The sequence below is a fragment of the Hyaena hyaena genome, unplaced genomic scaffold, assembly GCF_003009895.1.
Source record: "Hyaena hyaena isolate Hyena2069 unplaced genomic scaffold, ASM300989v1 scaffold_216, whole genome shotgun sequence".
Lineage (NCBI taxonomy): Eukaryota > Metazoa > Chordata > Mammalia > Carnivora > Hyaenidae > Hyaena > Hyaena hyaena.
In genome coordinates, this window is record NW_024080848.1 from 1,999,820 (window position 1) to 2,022,838 (window position 23,019).

Consider the following 23,019-nt stretch of genomic DNA (forward strand, 5'->3'; position numbering starts at 1 on the left):
TTAGCTATTCTCTCTCTCTTGCACACACAAAACTATAGTAGGATCAGGAGAGAAGCAAAGTAGGGGGCACCTGGGTAGCTCCATCAGTTCAGTGTCCCACTCTTGATCTCGGCTCAGATCATAGTCTCACAGTTCATGGGTTCCAGCCCCACATCCAGCTGACAGTGAGGAGCTTGCCTGGGATTCTCTGTCTCTTGTCTCTGTCTCTCTCTCAAAAATAAATAAACCTTAAAAAGGAGAAAAAGCAAACTCAAGAATAGTGGCTTATTCAAGACAAGATGAAAAATTGATTTTGTTGACTCAGATGGCATTTTTCACCCCTCAAATAAATTGGGAGTGGCTACATCTTTGATACTTCTTTCACTTGAAGTTCAGATAATGACCACAAGGTGGCAATAGAGCCCTGACTGATTCTTCAGGGAGGCCCTTGCTGCAAGGAAGATGGAATATTGAATCAAAAGGTTGAGATAAAGCCAAACTCAAGTCACATGTTTAAAACACTATCAGACATGGGCCGCCTGAGTAGCTCAGTCAGTTAAGCATCCGGCTTCATCTCAGGATATGAACTCACTGTTTGTGGGTTCAAGCCCTGCGTTGGGCTCTGTGCTGACAGTGCAGACCCTGGAGACTGTTTTGGATTCTGTGTCTTCCTCTCTCTCTGTTCTTCCCCTGCTCGCTCGCTCATTCTCTCTCTCTCTCTCTCTCTCTCAAATAAAGATTAAAAAAAATCTTCCTCATTGCCTCTTTATAAGTGCTATTATTATGCAAACCTGTGGCATATTATGATTTTATCCATTCCCCTAGATGAGTCAGAGGAACTCAGTGCTGAAACTGCCCAGTAAATCTGCCTCCTGATAATAGAATTCTTGACATTGGAGTCATTTCTTATAGTTTCGTGCATTTCTCATTAGAGATGGAGATTGGCTTTTGACTTGCACTACTGAAGTGATACAACTTTATCCTAATTTGGAAACAAAATACAACTTCTACAACCTGACAGCTTCCAAAAAGAATAGGAAGTGGCTTAAAAAATCCCTAAAATATGGCAAAATAGATTAGGGAATTGTGATAAAAGGAACTAAAAGGCCAGAAAATTTGAAATGAAGCTCAAGGATGGGGGATGGGTGAGACAGGGGAAGGAGATTCAGAGCACACTTAGCATGATGAGCAATGAGTACAGTATAGAACTGTACACTCAACACTAATATGACCGTGTATGTTAATTATACTTCAATAAGAAAAGAAAAAGCCCATTAATAGAAGAAGGGGAAAATGACGCTAGGGGTGAGATTAGTACATACACTAAATCCTTCTTGGGATAATGAAAAATTGAAAACAATATACATGCCTGTCTTTAGGAGAACAAATAATGACCCCTCTGTGTTATGGAAGACTATGAAGCCAACAGAAAGAACTGCATGGATTTGTGTATACTCATATGTAGGGCTGTTGAATGAAAAGTATAAGTGGCAGCACATGTATCATGTGATTTCATTTTTTGTAAATATCGTGTATGTACATATTTTATATGCATCCCCAATATCACAGAGTATGCATTACCACTACCATTGTTAATAGTTTCACCTTGGTTTTGGAGGAGAATGTGGAATTACCTTGTTTCTTGGCATCCAAAGTAAAGAGATGAACACAGTCGGTTGGTTATGAGATTCCCAGGATCCGTAAGATGAAAGCACCGGAAGTCCAGCGCTCTCTGCTCTAGAGGGGCATCACAGAAATTTCTGTCATGGGTTGTGTTTTCGGCTGTGTCCTTGTCTGACCATGGCATGGCTCCATTGTAAACTTCTGGTAGGCATATCTATGAGACTATACAACAGGACAGTGTAAAATACAATTTTCTGAACGTCTGATGTGATTTAAGGGTAAAACTTTATAAACTACTGAGAGGAAAGGTGGGTGTACCTCTTCTTCAGGAAATGATCCTTGGGCTTGGCATCACTTACTTGTCATCTGTGTCCAGAAGAGACTGGGCTCCAGGTGCCCAGAGAGCCCCACACCCTTACCGCCCGTAGGGCTGAGTGGATCTTAGCCCCTCTACCTCTTTCAGCACTGTGCCCTGCGTACACATAGGGAAGCGCGGATTCTGATTCATATGTATTTTTCTAAATATATTGAATTTAAACTTCTGTTAGATTTTCCTTGTTTTCTTATAGATGATAGGTTGTATATAGTCATGGAGCTTATAGAAGGGGCCCCTCTTGGAGAGCATTTCAGTTCTTTGAAGGAAAAACAACATCATTTTACTGAAGAAAGACTATGGAAAATATTTATACAGGTACACTTTTATTTTCATTAATTTAGAAACAACAGTAAATTTCTGAGCTGATTTCTTAGAGATGTGTGTAGTAGTCATCAGCGGTTTTATGTATATTTGGGGAAATAAAATTTGTTTTTTATTTGCTGTTTCAAGCTGTGCTTAGCTCTTCGGTACTTACACAAGGAGAAGAGGATTGTCCACAGAGATCTGACGCCAAACAACATTATGTTGGGGGATAAGGACAAAGTAACAGTGAGTAAGTATAAGAATCCTACAAGTTTTTAATTAAGGAACTCCTGAATCTGACTCAAGAGCAGAGATGTTCAATAGAAGTTTCTGGACTTAAGGGAATGTTCTATATCTGCACTGTGCAGTGTGGGGTTTTTGGGCATTTGAAATGTGGCAAGTGTGACTGGGGATGTGAATCTTAAATTCTGTTAAATTTTAACTAAATTACACAGACATGTATGACTCGTGGCTACTGAATTGGGCGTCACCAGTGCAGTTCTTGATTGAACTGCATTTTTCCCATATGAGAGAATAGAGTACTGGTAAGATGCTTTAGGATTTAATTCCCAATTCAGTGGTTCCTAGGTTTTTTTCTCTACTTCACGTGAGCACATTGTTTAGAACTCTTTTAACGTAGACTGTGCTAAATGGGTGACACATGTATACATCAAGGGCTATGAAAAATCTAGGAATTTGTATATTTCTGCATCAGTTTTTATCAAAATATTTTCAACTGCAGCAGATAGGTCTGATGTTGGATAAAATTTTATTATTATCTCCACAATTGTATAATTCTCAATCATAACTTAAAATTCACTTTTTAGCCAAACTGGTATATTAGCTTTCTGCTGTTCTTCACACCTGAACAGCTCTGTTCCTCTCATAGACTATGAATCGTTCCCCAACTATAAGTAGGGATACACATAACTGAATCAGTGGCCTCTAAATACTGTTTGCTCATGACATTCCATCAGTAAAACATTTTTTTTGTGATACACTGTCAATGTATAATATGCTTACTTAAATTCTATACACATAGCACTGTACAATGATTTGACATAATGTACATACAGTCTACAAATAAACTATAAAGGGGTGCACTAAAAAAATCACAGATTTCAATTTTTTTTGTCTGTGTGCCCTCCAGTGGATTGCCTTAGGCGTTCAGCTTTTGAGATCACTTCCCTAAATGTTAATGATGTGAGAGACACATTATAACATTTTAAAGCTGATTCACTTAGTTTTAGAAGAAACTAATTCCTCATAAAGGCAGTTCCAAATATACACTGTTGCCACAACTGTGTGTCTTCAGTAACAACAATTAGATTTATTGTCCAGATTTTTTTTTGGAGAGCATTGTATTTTCATTTAAAACATAAAAAGCAACCCAAACAGAAACTCTATAGATAACTTCCAATGCAAAGTTACTTGGAAATCTTTCTAAGCCAGTACTTTGTGAAATATAAAATGAGACCAAATAATTGTGAATCTTCACCATGGACACACATCTGCCTAATCATTTGAAATTAATTATAATTTCAATATAATATAAAATATTTACTTATCTTACTTAAAAGCTTATGAACTTTTAATTTTTTCTTTTTCTAAATTAGATTTGTGTTTCCTTAAGAATTTTTCCTATTTATAAACCTGTAGGTATTTTAACTTATAAGTTAATGGGCATTGTTAAAAATCCAATTTATTATATCTATATATTATTAAATAGGATGGAACAGACTTGTTCTGTATTGGTATATGATATCTTTGATGGCTACTCAGGCCATATTTCTGAGTAATAGCCAATGCTGCATTTTATTTTGTTACTAAGATCAGCTGTAATTATTTCTTTTGGTTATATTGAATTCACTGAGGTTAATCTCTTATTGTAGCTTGATTTTCTATCAAACTTAACTTATTAATTTTTATATTTTATTTTCTGTAATCAGTATTGCACATCAAAATAGTTTACAAAATAAAATAGTCCTAAAAATCAGATAAAAAAACACCTTTTGCAATCCCCAGTTCTGTTTTCCTTAAATGACCACTTTTAATTCTCTTTAACTTTTTCTGGCATTTGATTGTCTATTGTGATAGTTGAGGATTTAGTTTTCTTATTTCCTCTTTTTCCCAATCTACCATAGTTATTGCACAATTTGTGGTTAAGTCAATATTCAGTGTTTACATTATTGTTGTATAATTATTGTTCAGTGTTGATCACCTTTCCTTTCTCACAGACCTTTTTGTTTTTCTTGGAGTTAATAATTGTCTTCTTTTTTGTTTGTTTTCTTTTTCTACATCCCTATTACTTCTTCTTCCCACATCTTCTAAAAGGGTTATAAAAGCCCTCTCTATTCTATTTCCATGTGGTCAAACAGGGCAGTTACTCTCAATGTTGTTTTCTTGGACACCCAATTCCTATAGCTGCTTGCTGCAAATGTAGACTGGATGTGAGTTTAAGTCTGTTGCACGGCTGTTGTCCTGAAACTTCCATTTTCTCTTTTTCTAATTAGAATCTCTCTTTCTTATGTCCTGTGTTTTTCCCTTGCTTTTCACTTATCTATTTTTCCTTTTTCAAATTTTTATTTAAATTCCAGTTAGCTGAAATTACATACAGTGTAATATTAGTTTCAGGTGTAGAATTTAGTGATTCATCACTCCTGTTCTGCTGAAGTGTATCTTCCAGTATTTTCCTTGAAAAGAACATTTGGGATCTTTTAATTTTTGGATGCTTGCATGTCACAAATATTTTTATGGGACCCTTGTACTCTGTTGGTAGTTGGGTGAGTGTAGTATTCTCAGATGGAAGTCATTTTCCTTCCAAATTTGAAGGTATTACTGTAGTCTTCTAGTATCCAGGTTTGCAGGATATTATCCCAGAACCAGTGAGATTCTGATTCCCATTACTTGTTATATGAGCTCTTTTATTTCTCTAGAAACTTTTAGGTTGTCTCCTCTATGCACTCCTTTCAATGGGTCTCTTTTCATTTAGCGTGGTTGGAACTAGGCATACACTTCAATGACACAAACTTAAAACTTCAGTCCTGGGAAATTTTCCTGCATTATTTCTTCCTTACTTTTCTCCCTTCCCCTAATTTAGTTTCTAGAATTCCTATTAGTCTTGGATCTCTATACCAAATAATCTCCTAATTAAAAATAATTATTCTCTTAGTTTTTAGCTCTTTGTCTCTTTATTCTACTTAAGTTATTTCTTTAAGTTTCTAGTGCTTCTATTGAATATTTAATTTTGATTTTTAAAAAAAAATTTTTTAACATTTTATTTATTTCTGAGAGAAAGAGACAATGTGAGCAGGGGAGGGTCAGAGAGAGAGGGAGACACAGAATCTGAAACAGGCCCCAGGCTCTGAGCTGTCAGCACAGAGCCCAACGCGGGGCTCAAACCCATGAACCGTGAGATCATGACCTGAGCCGAAGCCGGCCGCCCAACTGACTGAGCCACCCAGGCGCCCCTTAATTTTGATTTTTACATCTTTTAAGTTCCTCAACTTTTATTTCGTTCTTTATTTCATTCTTATGGAATCTTGATTTTATTCTCCCTTAGGATAATGTAGACTTTTCTCTTCAGTGCCCTGCATTGTGTCTTTGTCTTCTGGGTCCATATTATTATTTTTTTTTAATTCTTTTTATTTTTTCAGTTTCTCTTTCCTTTTGGAGACTTTTCTCAAATGCCTGTTGATTCGAGGCTGTCCCTTAATACTTATGAGAAAGACACTAAAAAAGGCCACTAAAGGCTCTTTGAGTTCTAGCTAAGGCTGTCATCTACAGACTTTGTTAGAACATAGTGACATTTTTCCTTTGGAAACCCCAAAGTTCTTAGCTAAGCTTTTTCCAGAGACTGCGACTCCAGTATCTTGACTGTTTTTCTCTGTTGCTGTAATGTGGGGAGCAGCGTAGACACAGCCGGCTCAGGGAGCTAGTTCAGTTGATAGACATTCACTGAGTTCCCAGGAGTTCATCCACACTCCACTTTGAGTCTTTCTGGTTCTGTCAGTGTCTTTGGAAAATAAATCTCTCTTTCTCTGCTAGTCTCAGAGGGAACTTAATTACTGGCAGAGCCATGTGTGAATGTGGGGAGGGACTTGTGGATTTGATCTGAATTCTGTCTCTTGAGCTTTTTTTAACTTCACTTCTCCCTCGTGGGGCACCCTGGGCTCTGCAGGGTGAATGGGCTCCCTTTTGGCCCTCATATTCTCAGACCCACGGTCTGGGGCTTCTGCTCAGTACATTCTGCATCTGCTTTCCATCCTAGAAAAATGCATTGGAATATCTTGTCCTCTGTTGTCACCAAGCCCATTCTCCTTGTCCTTGTGAGATAGTAATTTAACAAAGAAAATTTATTTTCCTTCATTTTAGCAAGATTTTGAGAGCTAGAAGACATGATCTATCCACCTTTTAACCCCAAGTGGGCAAGCTAGTTACATTAATAAGTCTATAATTAGATGTAGTGGGGCACCTGGGTGGCTCAGTAGGTTAAGCTTCTGACTTTTGCTCAGCTCATGATCTTACAGTCCATGAGTTAGACTCTTTGTGCTGACACCTCAGAGCCTGGAGCCTGTTTTGGATTCTGTGTCTCCCTCTCTCTTTGCGTCTTCCTTCACTCACTCTCTGTCTTTCTCTCTCTCTCAAAAATAAATAAACATTAAAAAAAATTTTAAGGGCGCCTGGGTGGTTCAGTCATTTAAGTGTACGACTTCAGCCCAGGTCATGGTCTCATGGTTTGTGAGTTCGAGCCCCGCGTCGGGCTCTGTGCTGACAGCTTGGAGCCTGGTGCCTGCTTCGGATTCTGTGTCTCCCTCTCTGTCTGCCCCTCCCCTGCTCTTGCTCTGTCTCTCTCAATCTCAAAAATCAATAAACATTAAAAAAAATAATTAGATATAAGAAAATATCCTACTTTCATTTTTATTCTCTAACTTTAATAAAAAATATATATTTTTGTTTTCACTCAAACTGTAAAGGACTCCCTAGGGAAAAAAGGTTACTTGGTTTTACAAGAATAAACAAACTTTTATTTTGTTTTTCTCTGTCCTGCCCCTCATCGCCATTCTACCCAACCTTGTTTTTATTACTATTTATTAGACTTATACTTAAGCATTATTAACTTAAAAGTTATATTCAGCTTTCAAAATGTTTTCGTGTTAAATAAGGGAATATTTTTCTAGTTTCAAATAAAGAAGCAATGGGACACCTCAGAACAGAATCCTGCCCTGATCTAGTTTCTTTCCATTAAAGCAATTATGTGGACAGGGCATTGATGTGCTACTATTATAATCAGTGAGTGTAGAATGATTTTATGACTAAAAAGATAATACAAAGAAATTTGGGGATTTTTTTGAGAGAGAGAAAAAGTGAGAGCCAGGGTACAAGTGGAGGGGCAGACGGAGAGGGAGAGAAAGAATCATAAGCAGGCTTCATGCCCAGTGTGGAGCCTACCACAGGGCTCGGTCTCACAACCATGCAATCATGACCTGAGCCCAAATCAAGAGTCAGTCACTTGCGTGGCTGGGTGGCTCAATCAATTGAGCATCCCACTCTTGATTTCAGTTCAGGTCACAATACCAGGGTCATGGGATTGAGCCCTGCAACAGGTTAAGCATGGAGCGCACTTGACATTCCCGCCCTCTCCCCTGCTCATGTTCTCTCTTTCTATCTCTCTCTCTCAAATTAAAAAAAAAAAAAAAGAAAAAAGAAAAAAGTTGGACACTCAATGGACTGAGTCAACCAGGCCCCCTAAAAGACATTTAATATCACTATTTTAAAGATACTTGAATTTTTTTCGTTTTATTTATTTTGAGACAGAGAGAGACAGAGCACAGGCAGGAGAGAGGCAGAGAGAGAGAGAGACACAGAATCTGAAACAGGCTCCAGGCTCTGAGCTGTCGGCATAGAACCCGACACGGGGCTCAAACCCACTAACTGTGAGGTCATGACCTGAGCCGGATGCTTAACTGAGCCACCTGGGTACCTCTAAGGATACTTTAAATGTAATAGTGATGAAATATGTTTTTTAGTGGGTAGCACTCTTGATATAAATGTGGACACTACAGACTTTTATTTTTATGAGGGGTATGGTGAAATTAAAATCTTTTAGCATTAATTTGAAACTGAATGTGTAAGATGCCCGTATTTTTTTTGGCGTGGTCTGTGGAAAGCACGTCACCACTGAGGGGCAGCCTTGCCAGGCTCATTTACCGCCAGGGAAAACCCTACAGAATTGGCAAGTGATGTTTAGGATGCATGAGACAAAACGTATTGAAAATATAACCAGAAGAGAAGCTTTAGAAAAAATGAAATTACCCTCTTCTCTTTTTCTTTCGTTTTTTTTTTTTTTTTTAATTTTTTGTTTATTTTTTGAGAGAGAGAGAGACATAGGCAGTGGTGAGCAGGGGAGGGGCAGAGAGAGAGGAAGACACAGAATCTGAAGCAGGCTCCAGGCTCTGAGCTGTCAGCAAAGAGCCCGATGGGGGCTCGAACCCATGAACCGTGAGATCATGACCTGAGCCAAAGTCAGATGTTTAATGACTGAGCTACCCAGGTGCCCTTGAGCCACTTTATTTGTTTGTTTGTTTGTTTATATGTGTGTTTATTATTGTGACAGAGAGGAACAGAGCATGAAGCGGGGAGGGGCAGAGAGAGAGAGGGAGACACAGAATCTGAAGCAGGCTTCCGGCTCTGAGCTGTCGACACAGAGCCCAACATGGAGCTCGAACCCACAAACCATGAGATCATGACCTGAGCCGAAATCGGACACTTAACCGAGTGAGCCACCCAGGCGCCCCTCTCTTTTTCTTAATGTAGATGAATCACTGTTTTAAGATTGAGTTTGGTGTGCAATTATTTGTAGGAATCACACTAGCTGGGACCTTGCCTTCAGAAGGCAGCAGAGTAGAAAGTATTAACTTTTTATTATTATACTGCTATGTAGGTATGTGTCGGTTTACAAGTGGTATCTAATTTTAATGTCTACATATATTTCCATTTAAAAGACTGTATATTCAGTGACTTGTCCTGTGAAACATGACCCGGTCTTGCCTCTGCATTTATTTGTAACCTTGGATGCCACACACAGGAACAGGCCTGACTCAGGGGCACACTGGGCAAAGCATAGTCAAGGTCAGCCCTAAGTGCTGCCACTTGTCAAGTAAAAGCCACACTCTGCCACCACAGAATGGCTCTGAAGGAGGGGGTCTGCTGGAAATGAACTTGCTTGCAGACCCACCTTTTCACATTTCTTGACCTTTTCAAATACCCGCATTTTAATGCAAGCCCCTCATGCTCTCATTTTCTTCCCTGATCCCAAATTTTAAAAAAAGAAAAAAGGGAAAAATAAAACTCAGTCAACTATGGTAATAGATTTTATACATGGGCTTTAGTGCATGACTCAAGAGGTCACACGTTCATCCCACAACCAAACGGGCTGTGCACACTTCTACATGTTTCTCAAATGATATTTGGCTGTTGCTACTGGTAGTGGCAACAAAGAAATACTTGACTCAGTGGAACATTTATCAACCGCTCGAGTGCTTATCAAATGCCATCATATGCCAGGCATGTAGGGGTGGATGAAAGCCATGTCCTCTTTTCCTTGAGCTCAGCCTTGTGGGAAAGACGTTGAGTTCTTCACTCAGCAGTTAACTCCTGAGCTGACACATCTGGCTGTGAACAAAAGAAGCAGGATAGACGTGGGCACTGTCTTTGTGGCGCTCACCATTGTATTACAGGGCGATAAAGACCAGAAAGTTGTCTGCGCAAATAGTAGTATATTGGTTGGGATAGGTCATGTTATGCTGCAGTGACAAGTGACCTGAAAGTTTCAGCAGCTTAAAATGATGACAAACCACAGCCTGGTTTTGTATGCCCTGTGAGCTAATGATCGTTTTATATTTTTAGATGGTTGTTAGAAAGGAAAATTGTGACAAAGACCATGTGTGGTTCTTAGAGCCTTAATATTTGTTATCCGGCCCTTTACAGAAAAAGTTTGTCCTTGGGGCACATGGCTGGCTCAGTTGGAAGAGCATACCACTCTTGTTCTCAGGGTCATTGAGTGTGAGTCTCACGTTGGGTGGAGGGATTACTTAAAATAAATAATTAGTAACCTTAAAGGTATAACCCAATATAGTTACAAGGAAGGAAAGGAGAGAGGGAGGGAGGGAGGAAGGAAGAAAGGAAGGAAGGAAGGAAGGAAGGAAATGTTTGTCTACACTGGCTGGTTTCTGTCCTAGCATGCACTGTGTATGCACCATAAAGCACTAAGGGAGCTGTGCTCAGGGCCCCAGGCTGGCTATAAACTCCTCCCCACCTACTTCTACATTGCAGGGTCAGGGAAGAGAAGGCATAGCAACCATACTTCAGCTCTTAAAACTTCTGCCCTGATCTCATTGGTCAGAGCAAGGCAAGTTTAAAAGGGTGAAGATGTATTCTTCCTTCCAAGAGAACTGGGAAAAAATATATAGTCTATAATTACGTATACTTGTATATAGTAATATACAATTATTATAATAATTGTTTACTATGTAATTGCATATATTGGAATTGTATATGTTGTAATTGTATATATTACTGACTCTGCCTGTGGAGCCTTCAGGTGAGGAGTGGAGTACGAAAGCATTCCAGGAAGGGAGTACAGCAAATGTGAAGGGTTAGAGACCCGAAGCAGTACAGTGTGCCTACGGATTAGTGGGACGTTCAGTGTGTCCAGACAGTAGAGACTTTGGTGGCTGAGGAGCTTGGACATTGATGTTTGGTCAGAGACTTATCTTTAGTAATTTCCAGACTGGAAATTTTGTGATCAGATGGGATGTGGAGGGCAAGTGTAATGTAGGTAGGGGGTACCATAAAGAAAGATTGGAGACCGATTCCCAGGTTTAGGAGATGTATCAGTTAAGATCTGTTTGGATGCAAAAAGCCAGACCAACAATGGCTATGCCATGAGGACATGTAATCTCATAACAAGGGGTCTGGAGGTGGGCACTTCTAGTGCTGATTTAATAGTTCAAGGAGATGGGGTGCCTGGGTGGCTCAGTTGGTTAAGTATCCGATCTCAGCTCAGGTCATGATCTCATGGTTCATAAGTTCTAGGCCCACATTAGGCTCAGCTTAGAGCCTGGAGCCTGCTTCAGATTCTGTGTCTCCCTCTCTCTCTGCCCTCCCCTGCTCATGCTCTGCCTCTCTCAAAAATAAACATTAAAAAAAACAGATCAAGGAGGTCATCCATGATCTAGGAATTTCTCTCTTTTCTCTCCATTATCCTCGCCAGATTGGCCAGAGCTCCGAGCATCATTATCAAATTTAGACCGGAAGTAGGATGGCAGCTAGGGTAAAAAAATAATTATGTTCTTCAAATGGCTATCTACTTTTATCATTAAAGAAAATCTTTCACAGAAGGTCCCCATTATATGTCTTACATTGTGTTGGCCAAAGCCAAGTCACGTGGCCACCTTTAGCCATAAGAGTGACATCTAGGTGAGCTTTCAGCCTCTACAGTTAGAGATAAGAAAGGGAGAAAGGGCTGGCTAATAGCTTTTCCAGCACTGCTCCACAGTATTTGCAAAGACTGTTGCGTTTGTTCAGGAAAGATGTGATGTAGGTTTTACTTCTGGTAGTGGGGGAAGAGGATATAGCAGAGGGATTGGATTCAGCAGTTATTTGGGATGCAGAACTTAGAAGACGCCATGTGAGGACAGTGAGAAAGAGTCTGGGTTTGTGGAGATGGTGATGCCACTGGCAGAGAACTGGGTGAGGGCATTTAAGGTGTAAGGTTTTGGACATACTGCTTTAGCAATCTGATCATATCCTTTCCTGGTTAAAGTCCTTCAGGCAGCCCCCTCGGACATTTAAGGTAATGTTTAGGTTCCTCAGGGCACCCAAGGTCCTTCCTTCACGATCTCACCTTTGCCCTCTCTGGCCTCATGGGACAAATTGCTCATTCCTGAACAGACCATGCTGTGGTTTTATACCTCTGTGACTTCCAACATGGTGCTCTCTCTGCCTGGAATGCCGTCTGCCACTCAATTCAAATACCATCCCTCCAGATGGTATCTTTGATGTCCACATCTGATACGTTCTGTTTCTGGTCACCTTTAGTACTATACCAGGCTGACCTTTCTACAGCACATAGCTCAGTGGTTTTCTTGACTTTGTTTCTCAGAAAGCACTTTATAATATTTATTGAATAAATGGATACATGAATGAGCAAATAGACTAAAACACCCCCACATAGAAATATTTACAAGTCAGTTACAAATAAAACGTAATGATTAGGGAACATACCTGGGTTTGAGATCTTGATCTGACAGCTGAGATTTTGTGGGAAGAGTGTTTCATGTAAGAGGGATTGAGGATTAAGGTGAAAATCAGGTATGTAAATGGGGAAAGGTACAAGCAGTTCTCGCCAGCATCTCAGGAAGCACAAAAGGACATTCCTTTTTTGAATGCCAACAAAGCCTGGGAAATCAAATTAGACTCTCTTATAGTGCTAGAATCTTGGCATTTTAATTGTTTTCTAGGGGACTAAAGGATTTTAATTGTTATTGGTTGGCTCAACTGCTGCTGAGAAATCCAGGTCATTATAGGAAAAAATGAATTAGCATTGCACTGCTGACAGGGAAATCAAAGTCCTTATATGCATATTCTTTCCTATACTTCTAAAATCTCCTCATTAAATAGGCACATAAGAGGCTGTTTGTAGCTTTTGTAGGTCTCTTGACCTGTCTCGCTTTGAACCTTTTGTGTTTTATGTCTCATTAACCAGATATGGTATCTATTTGAGTTTAAGCCAGGACAGAACTTTGAGTTAAAAGATTAACTTAAAAGACTCCAGAATGTTGAGTCACTTGTGTTGGATACCCACATAGCACCTGTGGAGTAAGGGTGGCTACACAATTTCTGGAGTTTCTCTTAGCCAGCAAATCGCCTTCATGTCACTAAGGAAGCAAGAATATTTTCTGTCAGTCCGACTAGGTTCCTTATATCGCTGCTAGGTCATGTGAAGTAAGGCAGCATTGAAGCAATTTCAGTCAAATCTAATTTCTAAAAATAAATTTTAAGAAATTTATGACCAGTGGGTCATTCTGCAGTTCTGAGATTTGAACAGCAGTTGGCTTTGAGGAAAAGGTGAGAATGGCAGTCCCAAGAAAGTTTGAGCAGGGTGTCCTGAAAGCTCTGGTCTTGACCAGATAGATGATTGTTATGTCCTTCCAGTGAGATGAACTCATTATAATCAACTGCATGAGCGAATAAGGAGGCATTGAGCCTTTACCATCTTAGGAGAAAAGTGGAACTAAAATCTTCTCAATGTTGGGTTCATAAGACCTATAAAAACATCAAAGACCAAGGATAATAAAGCTTGTTTTAGTGTATATTTTCATATGGGCATATTGGGTTATAATTTAGTTCTCTGAGAAATTTTTAATGTATAGGGTAGAATCTGGTGTGTTCTGGACATGAGATTTTCATTCTGTGAGTTTTCCCAAAGTGTGTTCTCTGAAGCAGCATGGTGAAGAGGGGGGTAGGGGGGTACCTATTTCTACAGAGACTAATTCAACAGTACACGGTACTACGCATCTGACCAGTCTGCCCAGCCCCCTAAGGGTACTGAAACCATTGGAGACTTTCAGGCTCTAGAATCATGTCATAATCTGTGTGTGTGTGTGTGTGTGTGTGTGTGTGTGTGTGTGACAGAGAGAGAGAGAGAGAGACAGCAAGAGCCTGACTTCCTGTTTTTATAAGAATTTGACCTTTAGCATTCCTATTTAATATCAAAACTATTTGTTTAAAGCTTCATTCATTATTCCAAGTAATCATAAGCAGAACAAGCCCCACATTGAAAAATGATTTTAGAAGAGCCCCTACTTAGTAAGGACACTAGTTTCCCCAAGAGCCTAGTCTACTAATAGATATTATTCTGAAAGTGTGACATGATGTGTGTGCACCAAAGAAATGGGGCTACCTGTAATTCAGAAAGTACTTTTGTATCAGGTCTTGAATTTGTCATCCCAGAGCTCTTTGTTATCTCAGATACCTGAATCAATAAAAATCAATCAAATAATGATGCTGTTGAGAAAGAGAAATACTTTCACTCTGTCTCATCCAGGGAAGGGCCTGCACTGGGGACGGAACCTTTGGAAGAGTCAGTGGCATAGTGGACGAACTCACTGTACACCAGCATTAAACTGCCCCTTTTCCTTTGTGTAGGAAATTCTATGTTTGACTTGATTTTTCTACTTGTTGAATTAGAAATAATAATATTAATAACAGCTGAGCTTCATTTGTGAGAGGGTCAACGGGAGGTTGGAGGGCAAGGATTAGAAATTTGAGTAGCCTTCTTAGGAGAAAATGCCAATGAGGCAGGGGTTTGTTGCGCATCTTTCTGGAAACGTCCTCCTAATCCCACCCAGAGCCCTGGACAGAGAGCGTGTTACTGGTGATCTTGTTGCTGTGGAAGTGAGAGGTTGGCCTTTATTTACTGAGTCAGGAGGAAAGCGTAGAAAGGTAGATGGGAGGGGGTTGCAAGGTGGACATCTTTCTGGACTGTTCTGCAGTTATGCTCATGTAGATGCCTCTGTCATTGCCTAGCATAATAGAGATTTCAATTGATCAGTTCCTGAAATTGATATAGTCATTCATCGTTTTTTATTTTACTCAGGGAAGACACTTTTATGATGGTAAAAATTTTCACTGTGCTTTGAAGGAAAGGAATAACCACCCATGGCTACATCTCTTAAAGCATTTACTATGGGATGAAAGTTTTATGTTCATTACCTCATCCAGTATCTGAGGCACATTCCCATCTTCACAGAAAATGGGAAGAGTTAGAGAGGTTAGAAAACTTGCTTAATTCACCCAACTAATAGGTTGGCAGTGCCAGGGACTGACCACATCTGGCTCTAGTGTTCATCTCTTTGCCAATTCTCTTTTTTTAAATTGTTTTTTATAATTTATTTATTTTTGAGAGAGAGAGACAGAGCACAAGTGGGGGAGGGGCAGAGAGAGAGGGAGATACAGAATCTGAAGCAGGCTCCAGGCTCTGAGCTAGCTGTCAGCACAGAACCTGATGCGGGGCTCGAACCCACGAACTGTGAGATCATGACATGAGCTGAAGTCGGACGCTTAACCAACTGAGACACTCCGGTGCCCCCCACTTCTCTTTATAATATTTCCTCAGAAAGATTGTTTCAGGTAAAGGCAAAGGCATCCTTGAGGGCATGGGGTGCTCATAACCAAGTACTGTGTAAGGATGAATCTAGTAGTTTTGTTGAGGTGAACATTTTAAGTTGGGCAGTATTGACAGGGGTCAGCCATGTGAACATGGCCTGCAGGGTCTTGCATCATCTGGCCATATCCCTGATTCTCTACCCTCTAACCCACCTGGCCATTTCTTAGTTCTTCAGTGGACCATGCTCCCTTGATCACAGGACCTTCCCTCAGTTCCTTAATGGATCATGTCTCCTTGATCACAGGACCCTTGCACATGCAGGGTCCTCTGCTGTTTCTTCTCCACTTTCTCTTCTTACTTAGTTAACTCTTGTTCTCTGTCAGATATTAACTCAGTCACCATTTTATCACAGAAGATTTTCCTGATCACCTATGTCTCCTATGTTACTCTCATAACATCATATATCTACCTGATTTTCAGTGATCTTATCACAATTATAAATTTATATGTGTGATTCTTTGTTTAATGTGTATCTCTACCATGGAGCCCTGTGGGCTATGTCAATATAGATAGTTTCCGATCTGCTTCCTATCTTATCTTTAGTACTTAGCCCAGTACCTGACACCCAGTAGATAAATTAGTGTATATTTATGGACAAATATGTGAAATCAATGAATAAATGGACAGTCTTGAAGGCACAGGGCAGCTGGAAACTTGATAAACCATTGCAATCAGGAGATGTTCTGGTACTTTTATGGGGCTTGCTGTGATGAAGACAGGGGCTCATAGATTGTTCCATTGTTAAACACTCTGTGGAATGGATTAGAAGGAAAAGCTTCCTGATGGGATGCACCTAGGTTCTTGTAGGAAGAGGGAGGCCTAGGCTCCTGGCACATTTAAACTGTAGTCACAGAATCAAAAGAGAGATTCAGATACAAGAGCTGAGGCAAAAGAGAAAAGGCAGAGATTTGCAAGCCAAGAAAATGGAGCAGATGAGATGCCATCTCTATTTTGTGTTGTCCCAGATGACCGTGAATAATAAGCTCAGTCTGGGGTGTGAAGGGCCAGGTGCCACCTAGAGCTGGGGATGGAGTGGAGTGGCTGTGAATTTGGGAACTACCAACACAGGTAGTGGGTGACAGCTCCCTGTGGGGTTGGGGAGGGGTGGGAATACATTATAGGTGTTCTATATTACAAAATACTTCTCATCTGGTGTCAAGTTTTTGGAGCAACTCCTTGCAAAAGATGAGTTTCATAAGCTGTATTTGAGAAAACAGAGTAGTTGAGTTATGGGTCCAATGTCACATAGATGGTAAATGACAGATCAAGAATCTAGAGACTCAACCAGAGGCCACGCACCTTTTCCATCTAGAGGTCAACAGCTAGAGGCTGTAGTGCAAACAGGCTACAGTTTTAGCATTTCCTGGATCATTTGTTCTATCAAGGGAGAGATTGTTTTACCCATTTCTTTGACATATATGCTATATGTATAATGTTATCTGTTGCCATTTTGAATTTCTATGATAGCACATGAATGCTTTTATGACCACAGTTTCTGAAATAAATCCTTTTCCTCTACTCCAAATATGACCACAAAGGTAGAAAGAGAAGTAGAAACATTACTGCTACTACCAAAATTTTCCAAATGGCCAAACAATATGAGCTTTTGATCCCTTCGTGAATACTTTCGACCGTCTGTGTTGTTGCAGACATCTGGCGTTAACTTCCGTACATGGAGTGGGTAGAGTTTTTGTGAATACCACTCCTTGGTTTTTGCCTTTCAAAATCAATGGCATTTTTATAAAAAGAAGATAATTTCTATGAAGACCTAGAACTAAAAGTCCAAGTACTTTTTTAGATTTTAAGTTCATGAAGTCTCCGTGTGCTAAAATTCTAGCAAGCTCCTAAAAACATTGATATACTGTACTATTTCTACTAATTTTCTCCAATACATAATAGAGGAATGGGAAGATTGTAGCAAGCCATCTGACTGGTGGATAGTCTTAGAACACTTTCTAAAGCTTAGCCCTCTTTTATTTCTCATTCCTACTACTGGACTGAGAGGATAAATAGATATTTAGATAGATAGATAGACAGATAGACAGACAGACATGCATATACACTTTACCCTTGAACACTATGGGTTTAAACTATGTGGGTCCACTTATACATGGATTTTTTAAAAATAAATACTGTACAGGGTTCTAAACATATTTTTTCTTCCTTACTATTTTCTTAATAACATTTTTGGGGTCTACCTTTACTTTACTGTAAGAATAGAATATATAATACATATAATGTACATAATACATGTTCATTGATAGTTTATGTTATAAGGCTTCTAGGTAACAGTTGGCTATTAGTAAGGTCTTGGAGGAGCCAAAAGTTATATATGGGGGGTGCCTGGGTGGCTCATTCAGTTAAGCGTCCGACTTTGGCTCACGTCATGATCTCATGGTTCATGTGTTCAAACCCCATGTCGGGCTCTGTGCTGATAGCTAAGAGCCTGGAGCCTGCTTCAGACTCTGTGTTTCCCTCTCTCTTTGACCTTCCCCTGCTCATGCTCTCTCTCTCTTTCAAAAATAAAATATGAAAAAAAGGTTATAAATGGATATTTTACTGTGCTGTGCATCAGCACCCCTAGCCCTCACATTGTTCGAGGGTCAACTATATATGTATCAAAAGATATATGTATCTGTCAATATATAGTGATAAAAACACAAAGTATGGATCTTGCATACTAGTTAGGCATGATAGACCCTGAATACATCAAGGAATATTAAATAAACAAAAATAGAAGCATTGACCCTGGCGTCCCTCACGGTCCCATTTCTGCTCCAACAAGATGAAGGAATCTATCATGACCCAGGAGAAACTCACCAAGCTGCAAGCACAAGTGCACATTGGTGGGGGAGGAGCTGCTTACCCAAAGAAGGTGGCTCATAAAATGGTTACAGCAGCTGATAAAAAGTTTCAGTTCTCCTTCAGGAAGTTAGGGGTAAACAATATCTCTTGTCATTATTTAAAAAAAATTTTTTTAATGTTTTATTTATTTCTGAGAGACAGAGAGAGAGAGAGAGAGAGAGAGAGAGCGTGAGCAGGGAAGGGTCAGAGAGAGGGAGACACAGAATCTGAAGCAGGCTCTGAGCTAGCTGTCAGCACAGAGCCCGACATGGGGCTCGAACCCACAAACTGTGAGATCATGACCTAAGCTGAAGTCAAGCACTTAACCGACTGAGCCACCCAGGCTGCCCACAATATCTCTGGTATTGACGAAGTGAACATGTTCACAAACCAAGGAGCAGTGATATACTTTAACACACCTAAAGTTCAGGCCTCCCTGATGGCAGCGAGCACCTCACCATGGCACACTGACAAAAGTACTCCCCAGTATCTCAAACAAAAGTGGTGCAGACAGTCTGACTGGATTAAGTGGACTGACTGAAGCTCTACCCACATGATCTGCAGAGCACCACTCGCTACTGGAGGGGTGGAAAAGGATGAAGTTCCAGATCTTGTGGACAAGTTAGATGAAGCCTCCAAGGACGAAGCAAACTGAATGGAGTCAACTTCCGAAGAAGATAAAACTTGAAGAAGTTACTCGGAGCTGCTATTTTACATTCTGACTTCTTTTTAAAATTTTGGTCATGGATCTGATAAAATCTTGATCTCTAATATTTTTAAGCCCAAGCCCCTTGGACACTGCAGCTCTTTTCAGTGTTTACATAGACGCAGTCCAGCTCAGGTCATGATCTCAGGGTCATGGGATGGAGCCCCGCATTGGGCTTTGTGCTGAGTGTGGAGCCTGCTTAGGACTCTCTCTCTCCTTCTGCCCCTCTCCCCTTCTTGCACACACTCTGTCTCTCAAACAAAACAAACTGATAACAGGGGCACCTAGATGGCTCAGCTGGTAGAGCATGCAACTTTTTTTTCTTTTTTTTTTTTTAAGTAGGCTTCACGCCTAGTATGGGAGTTGAGCACTTAACGAGCTGAGTCACCCAGTGGCCACTGGGCATGCAGCTCTTGATCTCAGGATGGTTAGCTCAAGCCCCACATTGGGCCTAGAGCTTAAAAATATATACATACAAAAAATATATACATACAAAAAAGTAAATAAATAAATGAATAAACAAACAAACCTGACAACACCAAATGGCAAAGAAGATGTAGAAACAACTAGAACTCATACATTTCTGGTGAGAAAACATTGGAAAATATTTTGGTTTGATGGTTTTTGAAAAATACAACCTTTTTATTGTATCATCCAATAATCTCACTCCAAGAAATTCATTAAAGAGAAATGAAAAATTCTGTTTGCAAAAATTTGCATGCAGATATGGTCCTTACTTGGACCTCTAGTACAATCTTCAGTAAGAATTGTGAGAGTAGACATTCTTGCCTTATCTTCTTTTCTTCTTTTTTTCTGTTTTCTTCTTCTTGTATCCTTGAGTTAATACTACCTTGTCTTAATTATAATACCTTCAAATAATTTTTAATATGTTGTAGGAAACTCTGTTGTCTTTTAATCAAAATCCATGGCTTCTTTTGGTCCTTCCTATTTTTATGCTAATTTTACACTTGATGTGTGAGATCCTACCCAAAATATTTGGAGGCATTTCATTGGATTACATAAGTTAGTTTAAGAAGAATGGCATCTCTACATCTTTATAATATTGAGAATTCCAATTCCTGAACTTGGAGTTTCTCTCCATTAGTTTGGCCTTCCCTCATGACTCTGTAATAAAATTTTATAATTTTCCCTGCATAGATCTTTCATCCTTTTGTCATATTATTCCTAGATATTTGTTTCTTTGTCACTGCACTCATATGTTTCCTGCTCCTCATTTTTCTTCTTCTTCATCTTTGTCTCTGTTCTTCTTCCTCTTGGTCTTCATCTTTTTCAGAAGGAAACATAAAACAAAAATGGTTCTGCTTTATTTTAAAAATCCAGTTATCAAGGGCACATTAAAAAATGTGCTAATGTGACAGTCTCTTCAACATCTACATCAATAGATTAACAAATTTGCCACATCTTTTATTTATTTGTTTTATTTTTTAATAGATAAAATTGACATATTTTACATATATTACTTTCAGATGTACAACATAATAATCTGGTATTTTTATATATTGTGAAATGATCACTACAACAAGTCTAGTTGACATCCAGCCTTGTTTTTGAACTTAAAGGAAAAATATTTAATCTTTTAGGATTAAGTAGAAAGTTAGGTATAGTTTTTTGTAGATGCCCTTTATCAAGTTAGGGAAATGCACATCTATTTATACATTTCTGAAAAGAATAGATGGTAAATTTTGTCAAATCCGTTTTATACATATGGTTATATGATTTTCCTTTATTGTGTTGATTTGGTGAACTGTACTGATTGATTCTTTTTTTAATTTTTTTTTTAAATTTATTTCTGAGAGAGAGAGAGAGAGAGAGAGAGACAGCATGAGCGGGGAAGGGTCAGAGAGAGAGGGAGACACAGAATCTGAAGCAGGCTCCAGGCTATGAGCTGTCAGCACAGAGCCCGACGCTGGGCTTGAACCCATGAACTGTGAGATCATGACCTGAGCCAAAGTCGGACGCTTAACCGACTAAGCCACCCAGGCGCCCCTGTACACTGATTGATTCTTAAATGTTGAATCAGCCATATGTTTCTGGCATAACGGTCCCTATGTATTTATGCTTTTTATCTGTTTCTAGACTTTATTTGCCTGCATTTTGTTGATTTTGTGTGTGTGTGTGTCTATTTTCATGGGGGATACGCTTCTGCATTTTTCTTTTCTTGTAATGTTTTTGGCTTTGGTCTCTGAGTAATGTTGGCTTTATAAATTGAGTTGGGAAGTATTCTCTCATCTTGTATTTTCTGGTTGAGTTTGTGCAGAATTGATATTTATTCCTTAAGTGTTTGATAGAATTTGTTATTGAAATGATCTGGGCCTAACTTTTCTTTGTTGTTAGTATTATGTTTTGGTAAGGATTTTAAGATTTTGATAAGACAGATTCACATCTGACTGTTAATTTCTCCTTGTGAGACCTTAGGCAAGTTACTCAATCTCTGAGTAAACTGAGCCTTAGTTTCAGTTTTCAATAACAAATTTTAATAACAAATTCTAATATGAGTGGCTATGAAGACTGAATAAGGATATGTATCAGTTGTTCAACTGTTTATTATCTTATACTTACATTTGTTAACTTAATTCAGATTTTATTATTGTACTCTACTATTTTTGCTGTTTTTTTCAAATTTTCATTTCAATCCTTTAGTTAACATATAATGTAATATCGGTTTCAGGAGTGGCATTTAATGATTTGTCACTTACATATAACATACAATGCACCTCATAGTAAGTGCCCGCCTTAATACCCATCATTCATTTAGCCCACCCCCTACCTATCTCTATCAATACTTAGTTTGTTCTCTATTATTTGGTCTCTTGCAGTTTGCTTTCCTCTCTTTCCTTTTCCCCTTCCCATATGTTCATCTGTTTTGTTTCTTAAATTCCATGTATGAGGAAAATCACATGGTGTTTGTCTTTCTCTGACTGATTTATTTCATTTAGTTTAATATATTCTGACTCCATCCATGTCATTGCAAATGACAAGATTTCATTCTTTTTGATGTCTGAGTAGTAGTACATTGTATATATACACATCTTCTTTATTCTTCCATCAGTCGATGGACACTGGACTCTTTCCATAGTTTGGCTATTGTTGATAATACTACTGTAAACATGGGGGTGCATGTACCACTTCGAAACCATGTTTTTTTTTTTTTTATCCTGTGGGTAAATACTAGTAGTGCAATTGTGGGGTTGTAGGAGAGTTTTATTTTTAACTTTTTGAGGAACTCCATACTATTTACCAGAATGACTGCACTAGTTTGCATTCCCACCAACAGTGTAAGAGGGTTCCCCCTTTCTCTGCATCCTCACCAATATCTGTTGTTTCCTCTGTTGTTAATTTTAGTCGTTCTGATAGATGTGAGGTAATATCTCATCGTGGTTTTGATTTGTATTTCCCTGATGATGAGTGAGGTTGAGCATCTTTTCATGTGTCTGTTAGCCATCTAGAGGTCTTCTTTGGAAAAATGTCTATTCATATCCTCTGCCCATTTCTTAATTGGTTTATTTGGTTTTTTTGGGTGTTGAATTTGATAGATTCTTTACAGATTTTTGGATACTAACCCTTTATCCGATATATCATTTGCAAATATCTTCTCCTAGGCTACCTTTTAGTTTTGCGGATTGTTTCCTTCTCTGTGCAGAAGATTTTTATCTTTTGTGAGGTCCTGTGATGTTTGTTTTTGTTTCCCTTGCCTCCCGCTATGTGTCTAGTAAGTTGTTGTGGCTGAGGTCAAAGAGGTGACTGTCTGGGGCGCCTGGGTGGCTTAGTTGGTTAAGCGTCCGACTTTCGCTTAGGTCATGATCTCGCGGTTCGTGGGTTCGAGCCCCGCGTCGGGCTCTGTGCTGACTGCCAGCTCAGAGCCTGGAGCCCGTTTCAGTCTGTGACTCCCTCTCTCTCTGACCCTCCCCTGCTCATGCTGTCTCTCTCTCTCTCTCA

At 39.3% G+C, this 23,019-nt stretch overlaps 1 protein-coding gene across 1 annotated transcript in view; it reads left to right on the forward strand.

The window, feature by feature from the left end:
- Positions 1 to 23,019, forward strand: part of NEK10 (NIMA related kinase 10) — a 209,022-nt gene that overhangs the window by 50,103 nt on the left and 135,900 nt on the right. The window contains exons 20-21 of the mRNA XM_039242719.1: positions 2,172 to 2,293; positions 2,429 to 2,531. Coding sequence (XP_039098650.1) covers positions 2,172 to 2,293; positions 2,429 to 2,531 — 225 coding nt within the window. The remainder of the gene's footprint in view (positions 1 to 2,171; positions 2,294 to 2,428; positions 2,532 to 23,019) is intronic.